Genomic DNA, 15,007 nt, shown 5'->3' with positions numbered 1-15,007 from the left:
TGTCTAGAAGAGTATGTAATGATAATGGCTCCTATTGCTGTTGCCATTGACAGGTTACAAAGTGACAATGTGTACTTTGGCGATGTATTTCCGACGCTGCACACTGTACAGCAGAAGTTGCAGGACCTGCAGCAGAAATCACTGAAGTATGCTAAGAAATTTGCAGAATCTATGCTTACAAGCTTGAAAACAAGACTTGAGGTTCATCTATCATTTTCTGAACATAATGCCAGCAGGATAGTTGCAGCAGTATCGCATCCCTACTTCAAAATGAGATGGGTTCCGGGTGATAAAAAAGATTTCTGTCGTGATCTCTTCGTTCGTACAGCTAAGTCTCAGCAACAACAGTTGTTGGACAGAGCTAATACTATTTCTGACCCTGACCCACTTCCAGGTACTCAATCAGCTAGTGGCATTGGCATGAGTGATGATTTTTTCTCGTTTAGCGAAATTAACATTGCAGAACAAACAACAGTCAACAACGAATGTTTATCGTACTTAAGCGACTCTGGTACGGATTTTAAAATCTTGGCAAAATATGAAGTTATAAAACACGTATTTGTGAGGTACAATACGACCTTACCTTCATCCGCACCTGTTGAGCGGTTATTTAGCACCGCTGGACAAATTCAGACGCCACGAAGGAACTGTCTTAGTGATGCAACACTCGAAAAACTGTTACTTTTAAAGGCCAATAAATATTGATTTAAAGGTTAAATTATGTCAATAAAGTTGTGATGTACGATTCGAGTCGCTACAATTCCAGTATTTTGTATTTAAAATAGTTTTATAATGTATTTTTATTTGAAATACTTTCCTTGTATTTTATTTTTATTTTCATTTCAAATACTTTTTAGGTAGACTATTTTATTTTTATTTCAAATACTTTTAAAAAGTATTTTGCCCAGCACTGGATGTTGTTAGCAAGGATAAGTTGAAATTTGTGAAAATCATTACTCCCGTGAAAGCACGCTTGAATTCAACTTTTATGATGTTGGAAAGCATTGTAAAAATGCGTCGTGTTCTCAGCTCTATTAGAGACATTTCTGGAAAAGATGATATCAAACTAGCTCCAGTCATTCCTTCAGAAGATGAATTCAATCTTTATGATGATATTTTGCTTATTCTGAGGAGAGGTGTTGAGATTTCAGAAAGTTTCTCTGCTAACAAAGTAGATATTCACCTCGTTATCTCAAACATTTACACACTAAGGCGCAAATGCTTGGATTGCATCAAGTCTGATGGGGCATCACCAAGAGCATAAATGTTTCATCGAAAATTGGTGAAAAACTTGGATGTTCGTTTTCCAAACCCTGGTTGTCAAAACTTTTTCTACTCTGTTGCCAACCCCTTGTGTTGTACCTTGTATTGCTTAACCCCTTGTGCAAGAGAAGGGCTCTGAAAAAACTGGGTGGATTTAATGAAGCCTATGAGGCTCTGATTACTCAATCTAGTGATTTCAAATAAAATTTTATTTCTTTTTTAAGTTAAATAGTGCATTTGTCAATAATTTAATTAGTTAAAAAAAAAATTTTTTTTAAAAAGATAATGAATTTGGTCGAAAAAAGTAAAAATTATCGTTTAATACCATAAGGATTGTTAGGTATCGATACGTATCGATATTCTTTGTATTTACGATATGAATTACAAATATTATCATAAGTCAACGATAAATATCGTAACTTTTCGATAAATATCCAAACTATCGTAAGCACTTATTTGGAAACGATATTATCGTACCTTTGTCGTTGAGAATAGCCTTCTTCATGAAGGACAATATTTTGTTTACGTTCCAGTAGTAAAACTTTACTCATTTTAACACTTAAATAACAGTAAACACAATAATACAAAAAAAAAAGGAAACTTTAACAAGAAAAAGTTGTTCTTAGAAAAACGAAAAATAATATTTAGCCCACAATATCTACGAAATATCTTTACGTATACGTAACAATACGTGTTTTGTTGTAAAAAATTTTTCAATCATTTTAGTAAATACTACGGCTTTGAACCCCCTTGTTTTGTAGAGTGCCGGACACTTATTATTACGTCTGTCTTAATATTGCAATCAATCGTGAATTTGCTCTTGTGTAAACTTACCATTTTGATATAAGTTTCTACTTCAAATTAATGGATTTTTAAATATTTTAAGTAGAAATTTTAAGTTAAACAATGCTTCTTACCCAATGGTTACTTGAGATTTTTAAAAGTTATGTTAAATCATATAACTAAACTACTTAATATTTACAGAAATTTTTAAAGATTATGTAACTACGTTTTTCGAGGACAAATCTTTTTGTTTATAGAAATGGACATCTGTCGTTTGAAAAAAGAAAAAAAAAATTACGAATCTTTGTACAATCCTCCTTTAGTTAGAATTTGCAGCAGATAAACAGATTAGGTCAACTTTTGAATTTGTTTTACAACTTAAATGTTGATGCGTCCTCACTTTATTTTTCGTAATAAAAACTTCCCAATCAATAACCTTATAACATATTAACCTTAAACGAAAAATTTATCGTTTTTTTAAAAAACGACGTGTAAAATATTTTACCACATATTTACATTTTACATTATCTTTACATTTTACATTATGGGGCTAAAATAAATTTGGGAAATAACAAAAACTCGTTTAAAGAACTTTAGTATCTTTATATTTAAAAGAAAACTTATATAAAGAAATTAAACAATTTTGGAATCAGACAATTTTGGAAGACGCACAATATACAGACCGCTTAAACAACGTCCAGAACTACTTATGCTTTGAAAGAGTGTCGACAGTAGGTGGGTTTATATAACTTTTTTAAGATTATTTTGGGAACCGTAATTTGTTAAAACCATAAAAATTTATCCAAGTTTAAAATTTAAAGTAGATGCGTAGTTAATTAATAAATCAATTTTTTTTAGTGGAAATCTTCTCCAAAGTATTATTCTACCTGAATAAGCTTTTAGAAGCAACTGCAGAGAAGCGCAGTTCAGTGCTCAATGGTGCGTTAAAAAACAGTGCCGTTGGAATGTGCCGCCTTATAATGCCCGTCTTGAGCATTTTTAAATAATCAAAATGGCTATTAATTTCTTGGAAAGATATCAAACAAATTAAGGAAATATGTGAAGGATTTATGGCATCTTGTTGCATTACTTTATTGGTGTTTAGATGACACATGAAAGTCTGGGATAATGTACGTTTTATGGATACTACTGTCACATGTCTGTCATATTGCTCTAACAAAGAGTCTTTATGTTAGAACACCATTTAGCTTAGAAGATGTGCATAAGAGAACATTCTATGAAAAATTGTCTGCATTATATCACAGAAACAAAGTGATAGGAAATGTTAAACAAGCGCCATTTGAAAGGATCCTTCCCTCCTGGGCAACAATGTACAATAAATTAAAGGAAGAAAAAAACCATCAGGTGCCATTGAGCGAAAGAAAAGATAATATCAACAATCGATATATTTCTTCCGCGTATCGCTTAAGCTATGATCAGTATCCTAATACTGAATTTAGTTATTACCCCTACATTTCCCCAACACCACGTACATTTTTTTATAACTACCTTAGTAATCCAAATACATTTCGCAGCTATTTGTATAGTACAGCGAGCCCAGATGAAGTTTATTGGCATCAGAAGGACAACTTACCGAAACCTTTGTCAATAACCACTTGGGGAAGACCAAGAGATAACTTGAAACAATCACCTACCTTTTATGTAAAAAGAACAAGTATTTTAAAAACGAGTGAACTTCCCAACGAGTACTTGCCTAGAGAACATTTTAATTACACAAAATTTCAACGGAAGATTAGCAACATAAAGACATTAAACAAATCTTTTAAATCAAAAAATAAAGATGAATTTATAGTAAAAAGAATTAAACCGCGCAATAAAAAAGCTCATTCTATAGTCACTTTTAAACCAATCGCCGAGTCGCTACTAAAGAAAAAAAGTCCATTTTTTACTAAACCAAAACCCAGTCTACAACTGGGCGAAAAACAACTCAACTTTCTAGAAAATTCAACTGTTTCTCGACCGTTTATGTTTTCTAAAAAGTTCGGCGGAAGACGTAACAAACCTAAGATTTTCAAGCTAAATCAAAGAATTAATCGCACTTTTAAAAACCTATCTTATATTAGTAAAAACTTTATTGGTCCTTTTAATCAAGTCAATAATTTTTCAAAGAAAAGGTATTCTTCGAAAAAGACTGTTGTACCCCATGTTTCTCAACTGCAAAGTTTAAAGAAACATCACATATTTCGTGCTACTGACTTTCCATTACAAAATTTAGGCGAGTGGGAATATCGGAGGTTTCGAATATATCATGAAATGCCAACTGATAAAATCTTGAATGAAGCTGTTAATGAAATGCCTTATAACTTTGTCGACGATGAGGATAAAGATGACGACGCAGATTTAATCATGGATACAAATGAAGTTTCAGACATGCCAGAAAATGTAGAGGAAGGTAAATAAATCATATATCTTTATATGCATATAAAAGCTGTATAATATGGATACCTAAACATACAAACTAATTAAATATTATGCATTTTTAATTTTTTAATATAAAAATTTTAGATACTGATAGTAAAAAAAAAGAATTGAAAAAAAAAGCTATTAAAATACCCATTTTGAACATCGTCACACATGCAGACGATATCTCTGAGGAAATACATCCTAAGAAATTGCTTGGCAAAGAAAAGTTTAAAGAAGAAGATTCCGTTAGAAAATCAGTGCTGACTAGTGAAAAATTACTTCTGCCGGAAGGTATTACAACCGAGTCAGCTTCAAAACGTGAAATGAGCGAGGAAGAATTGGAAGCCTTACGCGAAGATCAAAGAGCTAACTCTCTAATTAAATCTTCAGAGGAACATAAAGCCGATGAGCCAGAGGTTTTAGGAATGGGACAAGACGGGTTAAATCCTATAGATAAGTCTCTTGTTACATCTCCAATGTCAAATGCACCTATTGAAGGCCTGACTTTGAACACTTTTCACGAGGGCGTAGAAACTAATCCACAAAAGCAAATTAATATAAACGATAACTTTGAGCCTCAAAAAGAAACACCAGTTAATAGTATGTACCCACCATTTGATGGTAACCAAAAACCAATGATACACCCATCAAAAGAAATTGATTCTTATGAAGAAGATAAAAATACTCGAAACTATGAAACAACAAGAGACTCATCTTATCCTCTCCAGCAAGGTGAGCGCAGCATGCTCGGTGAGTACAATCTGCATATTTTTTCTTCTCTATATTTTTCTCATTCACCTTTTGTATAAAATTGAAATAAATTGATTAAACTCAATTTATAAATCATCAGGCTAACTTAGGTAATGGAAAATTTAGGGCTCGTAAATATTATTGTTAGTTAGCCTTGAAATAAACATCAGATTTTTTTAAAGCCAACTTATGGCGCACCCAAAACAGGTGGTGGGAAACGTGGAGACTATATACCCCATCATCTCCCTCCTCCTCCTTCTCCCCCCCCCCCCCCTCCTTCAAAAAAAAAAAGAAAAATTAAAAAGGAAAAAGATATACATTTTAAAATCTAATTACTTAATTCAAACTTATTTCCAACTTATGTTATTATAATTACCTAACATGGTAATGTCTCATTTTTGTTTTAACAATAATTAGTTTTATTATATACCGTTGTGTCTTTTACACCACTTTTGCAAGATTCATCTTGAGTGAGTTTCTAAAGTTGAACTATAATTATTAGCACTTGTTTTAGATAAATAAACTTTTTGCTTGTTGACAATAGACACGATAGATGATGTGAAGAAGTTGAACATTTTTCTTTTTATTAGATGATTATGAAAGACACACTGAAGACGTGGGTTCAAAATCTCCAATCGAAAAGTTTTCTAATGAACCTCCATTGGAGATGACACTACGACCTGGAGAAACTTCCAATCTTGAAGAAACAATTAATCAATTACAATCCGGCGATCCTGTTTCTCAAAAATTAGTGAATCAATTTACTGCAATGAAACCTTCAATGGATCGACCAGCAGAGATATTTGATAACGGGGCGAGCAATAATATTAACACTAATGTAGCGGGTTCACCTACGGAAGCGGGTTCACCTACGGAAAACGGAGATTTCTCTAATGACAAGCAAAAAGAAATCTTCGATGATGTGTTAGATCCCGAAAAAGCTCAAGAAAGAGCTCTTCATTTCTCCACACAAGCAGAAATTAATAAAAAGCTTAATCACGACGTTCTCGACCCACAAGCGCCTGGATTAATAGCTAATTCTGAAGATGGCTTTCAGGAAAAGCCAGAGCTCTTGACACCTCCAGCAGAGCTTAATGAGTTACCATATAAAAACAAAGAGGTTGGAGAAACTGTTGCGAGACAAGAGGTAAAACCAGATACGTACTCAGCACGCAACTCACTCGAACACAGTGAATCTTACTCGCCGCATAAAACCCTCGAACACACTGAAGAATATTCACCTCGTAACTCCCTCGAACATACGGAACCGTATTCACCCCGTAACTCTCCCGAGCACATGGAAGCGTATTCTCCTCGTAACTTTCTTGGCCACACAGAAAAATATTCATCTCGAAACACCCTTGGAAACACTGACACGTATATACCACATAATTTCCACGGACACACTGAAACATACTTAACTCATTCAGGTAAAGTTCAGCAAGATGTTACACCAACTAGAGTTTTGCCAGAAAATCAATCAAAATCATTATCATCATTTAGTAAAATGGCGTATTATGAAAAACCAAAAGTATATCAAAAACCTAGCTTACCGCCTTCACTTCAGAAAGAATCAAACGTCTTTACGACGCCAAGCTTGGTTGATGCTGATCATGAGCCCAAAAGTGAAACGATGTCACCAGAAGATGCATTGAATGCCTTAAACAATATTAATCTTACTCCTCATCATGCGATTCGCAATGTAAAAGCAACCAGAAGTTCTAGCGACGAAGTACGAAACGATCATCCTGAAAATGGCTCTTCAACACTTCTAAAACTTGCTGGCCCGAACACTTTTGTTCACGATTCACCACTCATAGTTAGTACGCCAATGCCAATAGTAGAAGTGCCTAAAACTACGCCGACTATTAAAACAACAAAGCAGATACCGTCTGAAAGTACGGCAACGAAAATACAACCGTTACCAGAAAAGCATAGGAATGAATCGCTAAAGAATAACAGTCTTTCCGAAATTGAGAACGCAAAAGTAACCAAAGAAGTATTAAGTATTCTGGAAAGCTTGGGACAATTAAAATCATCAACCCCAAACCTTAAAGAAAATATTAATACAAATAATACTGTAAGTAATCAATCGCAAGCTATTTCTAGCATACCAACCCCTCAAACAGCAATGAACAAAACTATTAGCGCAAGCAACGATAAATTAGCAGTCACACAAGAAGACGTCGAAGAAAAAGAAACAAAAGAAGCAGTTCACGATCTCAGCATCGCAATAGGTATTTTAGAAAGAAAACTAGCTTTAATAAAAGCTGCAAAAGTTAGTGGTACTCAAAATAGTACAATATTTAATATCCTTAATGCTAAAGGAACAACTAAAAGCATAGTGCCATCAATGAATGTTAATTCTAGAAGTCATATTCCTCGTCCAAGTCGACGCGCTTGCTCTAAAATGCTCTCTGCGAAGCGTCGGATTAAAAAAAAATATAGGAAACAAAAATGTAGGAATATATAAATTCTTTATTAAACTGATGTATTATTATGTAAATACTCTTACTTGTAATAAATATTTCAATTTGTTTATTGAACACTGTTTGTACAAATAAAATCTAACAGTTAGACAAAGAATACCGTAAAAATGTCAGCAAGTTGCGAGCTGGTAGCAGTATAAATCTGAAATTGAGGTTTAGTAACAAAACGTAATGAGCTTTTAAGTAATTTTTACTAAGGGTCTGCGTCTCGGAATCGTTTTCTCGAAATGAACTGGGAAAAGCGTAACGAGACGAAAAATGTCTCGGAAAAAAATAACGAGACAAAGGAAAAAACTGTCCCGGAATAAAGTTATAAATTGGGACGATAATTTTGTCTCGGAATTTAAAAATTGTGTCCCGGATATTATCGTCTTGTCTCGTCTCAACTCGAATAAAAAAGTAACGAGACGCATATGCTTAATTTTCACACTCCGTTTTAATGCGTGCTCCCTCGAGCTACCTTAAAGATTTACATTTTTGTTTAATTCTAACAAATTGATGGATGGTGTTAACACAAAAAAAATTTCATTAACCAGAAAAAAAAGTTTAAAAAATGTTTAAATGCTTGTTTAAACTCGATATGTTTTGCTTTTTTGACGCAGTTACCATGATAGTTCACGCCCCGACAAAACGAACATGAATGAAGGCAAACATGAAAACAAAAAAAGTACGACATAATCAAGCCACACATTTGTAGAAAGCTAATACCACCTGTGATTAAGTTAAACTTTTAAATTAGAAATGAAGTTCTAAAGTATATTGAAAACAAATTAGATCTTTAAATTCGAAATTCTCCAAAATTCTTACTATTTATTTCTTACATATTTTGTAAAAGCTGAACTCTGGGGGTGGGGCGAAGGAGTGAGGGAGGGGGAAGGGTTCTGTATATCTTAGAATTATGTAAAGTATCACTTAAAATAGAACTAATTTTATTAAAATAGAATCAATTTTTATTTTTTACATGAAAGAACTCTAATTTTAAAAAATGATTGAATTATACATAAAAAATATACTATTTTAATGCATAATTCGATCATTTTACTTAAAGAAATGCGGGAGAATAAAAGACATTTACCACCTTCAAAATGTACATGTAATCTTTTTTTTTACAAAAATTAGGTGATTTTTTCAAAAGTGTTTAAGGATGTTTTGCAGAAAATATACTGAAAGATCTCGCATGACTACTAAACAAGAAGATAAGGTATTGATTCGACAGAATATTCGATCAATATATTATTTTCTTGTTGCAATCTTTGAACTATCAGAAGAAGCAAACACATGCTGAAATAAATTCTTTTTGTGTTGCAACAATTAAGAGAAGGTACACATGGCCAAACTACTACAAAAAAACTACGGATACATTTTGTAGATTAATGAACTGCCCTACACCACTTACAAAATCTCATTTAATCGGAAAAGGATCTGTCACTCAGCAAGAAAATGATCTTAAGCGTCAAAGTTTTAGATAGAATGCTTACGTGAAAAAGAAGAAGAGAAGAAATGTCTAATTGTATACCAGCCACCGTAATACCTGGATTTAAATATCGTTGGGTTGTTGTGAGATTCCATTTCATCGCAAAATCTGTGGGATCCAAAATCAAAGACTTATATCTTTTTAAAAATTCTACCAAATTCGTGAAATAAAATCTATATTGGAACCTTTAAGAAATCAACGTTTGAAAGTTGTGTTTTATACATACATACATACATACATACATACATACATACATACATACATACATACATACATACATACATACATACATACATACATACACAACTTTTAAACGTTGATTTTTCAAAGGCTTCAATATGGATTTCATTCCTATCATAATATTATTGACATCACAGGGTAGAGGGGAATCCTCAAATCCATTAAATTGAAGGAATGATTTTTATACAATTAAATTTTTATTTTACAAAAATAACATAAGAACAACAGAAATACGCACGATTTTTTAGTTTTCTATATTTTATGATGGTTTCTTTAATTCATTTATTCAATTTCTTCTTTCATAAATATAGACGAGTAAATTTTTCGACTCGCCGGTTTTTACATGCTTGAAGGAAAACAAACTACATCACTATATAATAAAACAATAATTTTCTATATAAATGTATTTAAAAAAACTTAACGCCGGAAATAATTCTTCTATTAAGAAAGATATACCATTTTCATTGATAGAAACTGGTTTGAATAAACTGGATATAAAACATCTTATTTGCTTGGTATGTTTTTGTCAGTGCATTTATTTACATTATCGTTTGTGTTTGCTTGCTTTGCTTGGTGTAGAATTTGTAATCAGTACCTAGTGATTCATGTTACAGATTTTCGTCTATTTCTTCCTCTTATCGTCCTCCTTCATACATATTTCGTGGATTCCAAAAAGGCTGAAATTTAATATTAGGGAAGTTTTATGTTTTGAAGTATCAAAAAATAACATATTAAGTTATAAAAATCTTTAATTAACAAAGCCATTTATCTGGCTTGTTCAAATAAATCCATTTAAACTCAAACTTAACAAAATAAGTTTTTACTCACCCAACTTGTTTGCATATAAGTGCTTGCTTGCATGGTCCACAAGCTTTTTGCACTTGCGCTCCCACGTACACATTTCTGAAAAAGTTAATTGGTCCGCAAACCATGTTTTCGGCCAAAGGTGGTTTGCAGATTGATATATGCGGATTTATGGCTGGTTCTCTGACAATAAAGATCAAAATGTTTAATCAAATTTTGTAATACTTTTAACCTTCCAGCTTTTGTTTCTAATTTATGGTAATACGAAAACACAACGGGATTCTGCGTAGTGAGTTTCATTGTGATTCCAAACATGAAATTCCATTATGAGAATTCCATAATGAAGTTCAATTATGAAATTCCATCATGAAATCTCGTTATGAAAATGCATTAAATTTTCTTTTAAAAGTTTTATTACCTTACACAACAGGCTGCCTTTCCTTCTCCAGCACAATCCTCATGCCTGTCACAGAATGTTCCTGGCTGTCCTTCAGAAACACCAGCCTTACATCGTCCATAAGTACATTGACCTTCGCAGCACTGACCATTTTGCGTGCACGCTACGTTCTCTTTTAAGCAATGGACACACAGAAACAAATGGCAATACTTCTCTAAATGATAATTTTTCTGTAATTAAAACATTTTAAACAGATGTTATTGAGCTTTATTGAACTTTTTCTTCACGTTACCAGTGAACACTTTAGCACGTGCGTAGGACATTTAGAAAATAGTTTATATCTTATAAAAACTCATTTTAAATTACAACAACCATTTAACAATTTCGTACTTATTTTTATATGTAGTTTTTTTTTTTTTTTTAAGTCATTTTCTGAAACTGGCAAACTTACTCTCTGGGCAAGCTTTGTGGGCATTGCATTCTTGAGAGTAATATCCTGGAGCAAGCATGCGAGGTTGAATATCGCCCCTTTTTTCTAACGAAGGGGCGATTGGTTTCGGGACCTAAAAACGAATTAGTTTGATACAGCCTAAAAGCATTCCGTTTCCATTTCTTAATCTTTTATTTTGAGGGATGAATGCGAGTTATATAGGATAAGGTATTTAAGCAAAAAAAAAAAAAAACATTTTTTACATTTTTAAATTGTAAAAAAATATTTATAATAATATTTACCTTTTTGCTTTCCGCATGCGCAACAAAAATACAAAGCGTAAAAATAATAAATTTTTTCATCATTTTCTTAATATACCTTTATATATTCTATATATATACATATATTTGGTTAGCTTAAATAAAGTAAAATTTAAAGAAAAACTTCCACTTGGCTGTTTATCATGCACAAAATAAGTTATTGATGAAAGCGAATTGGATGCGCTTCGTTGCACATGGCTGGGGCGCCTTGAGTTTCATAATTCTCTAAAAGTTTTATAAGTTTCTTGCACCAATAAGAAAATTAGAATTAAAATAGAAGAAATAGAAAAAATCTTCAAAAGTTTTTTTTCAGGATGAAGCTTTTTAGATATAACTGTTTAAAGCATATGAGCAACCTGTTTATTAGGGATGTGTACGTGGATAATTACTATCATTATCACTTATAAATATTTTCCTGAGTACAAGGTCGGTAAATTTCATGACTAGAGCTGATAAACACTTATACCAAAATACTGTTTAAAACATTTCGACAACCTTTTTGTTAGGGAAGTGCGCGTAATAATTATCATTATCATTTATAAAACATTTTCCTGAGTACAAGGTTGGCAATTTAACAACTAGAACAGATAAGTATTAAAACCAAAATATCGTATGCACAACTTCCAAAAACTTCCAAAATTTTCTATGAAAAGTTTAGTGACGCTTTTTTCCAATAACACAAGCACCAGCGTGTTTTTTGGTGTTTCTCAAAGGTTTTTTTTTCAAGGATGAATATTGAGGATCGTAAATTTGAATAAAAGAGGAAGTTTTCTCTCAGATTAAATTTCCGTGGATTAGTTATGAGTAACAAGAAAATGCTAAATGCAACAAATCATAAATTTTGTATAATGCAAAATAAATATTTACTTATATTTTATAAATTTTAAATAATAACTATATGTCTAGTTATAATTACAAAATTATTTTCCCAAAATATTTATTTTACAGTATACAAAATTTATCATTTCTTACATTACAGCATTTTTCTTACAGTATCATATTTCGGTTTGTCACACCATAGTGTTTGAAATTTAAAAATTCGACAAACATTTTCTTATGCGCTAGTTGGACCTTTAGGACTCCTAATTTGATTTATTTTTCATGGATTTTTTTTTTTTTTGGCCTATGCGCACGCAAAATAAAAATAATCCAAGGTTCACGTGAGTCTATAACACCACTGCAACAGCAAAACTTAGAGATCATGCAAAAATAATTGAAAACAATAACAATCCTAACCATTAAAATGATAAGAGCTTCAAAGTATCCGAAAATCCTTCAAAGTTGCTGTAATCATACCAGTTAAATTGTCACGTTATGATTGGTAAGACTTTTTTAAAAATAATTTTTTATGTACGCACTTTTATTTTGATTTGTTCAAATTGGTCGCCAGAAAAGCAAGGTCGAAACTCAATTTATGGACGTAAAAGAGTCGGACGTGCAACGATACTGTTTTTTTTTTTGCGAACCACAGTCGTTACGCATTCGTATAAATCTTTTGTTTTAAACAATAGAAATTAAATTATGTCGAATTCGTCAAAAATTTTTGGTCTTGTCTAACCAGTCACATCAACTTTCTTTTTAAGGCTGAATAAAGGATCAAGAAATTGAATGAAACCAGATCTTGACAAAAAATTTTATTTAAGCTTTTTATATTTCGCTATGCTTATTTTAGTCATTTTAAAATTAGCCTTACAGCTCTATTTTATCATTGACAGACTTTGTTTACACGAAAAAAGTTCCCAAATTTACAAATGTTATTTTAGTTAGTTATTTTATCCTGAACAGTCTTATTAAACAAATGCTATAAAAGTTTAAACGTATACCACGTGATCAGAGTTTCTGTTTTAAAACTGTCGGCAGCCATTTTAACAGATATTTTTTTGACGGCAGAAAATTTAGAGTTTGTCGGAAACTCGTATGGCTCGCTGATTTCTGCGGCCTCTTTGATGTAAAACAATCAGTTGGACGTCCATCTCTTATACGTCCATGCTCAAATCAACTTTTAAAAAAATACGAACCAAGGTGCGTATTTACCAAACTTTCGTAACTTTTGCACAGCTTAACTAAGGTTAAGGAAATCGTAAGTTCATGTTACTATTTGGTACTCACCAATGTTTCGCAGCATTTCCGTAAAGTTAGGGTTGCGCAGAAGTTACATTGAACTTACGCAAAAACTTACGCAAAAAAAAAAAATTTTGGTGAATACGCACCAAGGCCTGTCGACCCTTTCATTTTTACATACTTAAGAGTGTAATCATACGCGCAAAGCATTGTGGGATATCCTGGTGGTATAGAAGTTAGTGGTATATAAACTTAGTTGAAACTGGTGGTATATAAACTTAGTTGAAACTGTATTATCTTGAGTTTTTCTACAATAGATGATTATCTTCGTTATTCAGAAATGCCTTCATATTGCGCAGCGATAAACTGCACAAATACTAGTGGAATAGCTGACAAGAATGTTTCATTTTTTCGTTTTCCAAAAGACAAAGATAGGTGCGTACTAAGTAGTCAATTGGAGTGCCTAATAGAATATTTTATTCCTCAATAAATAATTCTCTGTATTTTACTTTTTTTTGTAATCTTATCAGTTTTGTTTTGAACTTTTTGTTTAAATATTAAACATGCTTTTTATTTACAAAAAAAAAAAAAAAAGTTTCATATCTTTGTCATTACGAGGATTTTTTATTTTATTAAACTGTACAACCACGTGATCTATGTCGAAGAAATAAAAGAAGTGATAAAAAGATGAAACGTTTGCTACACAAATAATTTCTATTTTATAATATTGTATGAAAAATTATAAAAATTATATGAAGTTGTATAGTTAAGTTTTTTGGTTTTTAAGTTCTTCGATTTTAAAGCTCTAATGGTTTTAAAAATAGATATTTTGATTTAAATTTACTGAATGATAAAATATATGTTGTCAAAAAAGATTATTCAGACCGATTATTCAAAAGTAAGCCAATTTGATGATCCTCAAATTAAGTTTCAAGAAATATTTAATACCACTGTTATTATTATAAACAATGGTACTCATAGTTTTAATAGAGAATTTCCTAATAAGTGTCGAACCGAAAATCTATTTCATAAATTTTACGTAAAAAATTTTGAAAGTAATCGTTCACTTAGAACATTCAAAACGAAAAGCATTTTTAATCAAAAAATTATGTTTATGATTTGTTATTCTACCCTGGCATCCCACAATCCTCGGCAAAAAAAATTACATGTTTTTACGCGAGTCGACAGGTCGTGATACGCACCCAGAGACCTGTGCGGCTAACATCCGTAATGTTATTACCATAATCTTTTTCTTTTAAATATATTACATAACGTTCTGCTTAATATAGGTCTGCCACAACTATTCCCAACAATTTTGATTAAACACGTGGACTTTAATCTCCGTGAAAAACGGATAATTTTCTTCATCGGAAAATAATTTACCGATAGTTCCTTTAAAATTGATGACGATAACTTTTTAAAATTGACTTTTCACAAGCCATCGACAATTTGGCCCGTTTGGAAACTGTTGTGCAAGAAAATGGAGGCCCTTTTGAGCATATATTATTAACTACAAAAAATAATTCCTAATTTAGTTGTGTTTTTGAAATAAAATTTACTGCAATTTGATTA

At 31.9% G+C, this 15,007-nt stretch overlaps 2 protein-coding genes across 2 annotated transcripts; one reads left to right on the top strand and one right to left on the bottom strand.

The window, feature by feature from the left end:
- The first annotated feature begins 2,998 nt into the window (after positions 1 to 2,998).
- Positions 2,999 to 7,766, top strand: LOC145184817 (uncharacterized). The gene is made up of 3 exons (XM_080060590.2): positions 2,999 to 4,459; positions 4,573 to 5,220; positions 5,811 to 7,766. The coding sequence occupies exons 1-3, from the start codon at positions 3,175 to 3,177 to the stop codon at positions 7,691 to 7,693; spliced, it is 3,816 nt and encodes a 1,271-aa protein (XP_079916716.2). The 5' UTR covers positions 2,999 to 3,174; the 3' UTR covers positions 7,694 to 7,766.
- A 1,895-nt stretch (positions 7,767 to 9,661) lies between these two features.
- LOC145195208 (uncharacterized) lies at positions 9,662 to 11,521 on the bottom strand. Its single transcript, XM_080073017.2, has 5 exons — positions 11,357 to 11,521; positions 11,076 to 11,187; positions 10,646 to 10,838; positions 10,252 to 10,410; positions 9,662 to 10,100 (listed from the first exon to the last, which is right to left on the bottom strand). Exons 1-5 carry the CDS (start codon positions 11,417 to 11,419, stop codon positions 10,046 to 10,048), a joined length of 582 nt encoding a protein of 193 aa, XP_079929143.2. The 5' UTR covers positions 11,420 to 11,521; the 3' UTR covers positions 9,662 to 10,045.
- Between the last annotated feature and the right edge of the window lie 3,486 nt (positions 11,522 to 15,007).

The sequence above is a fragment of the Hydra viridissima genome, unplaced genomic scaffold, assembly GCF_058129835.1.
Source record: "Hydra viridissima isolate aposymbiotic clone 2 unplaced genomic scaffold, HvirCarnegie_v1 scaffold_2, whole genome shotgun sequence".
Lineage (NCBI taxonomy): Eukaryota > Metazoa > Cnidaria > Hydrozoa > Anthoathecata > Hydridae > Hydra > Hydra viridissima.
The sequence above is the reverse complement of the archived record's forward strand: the minus strand, read 5'-3'. Positions and strand labels throughout refer to the sequence as shown.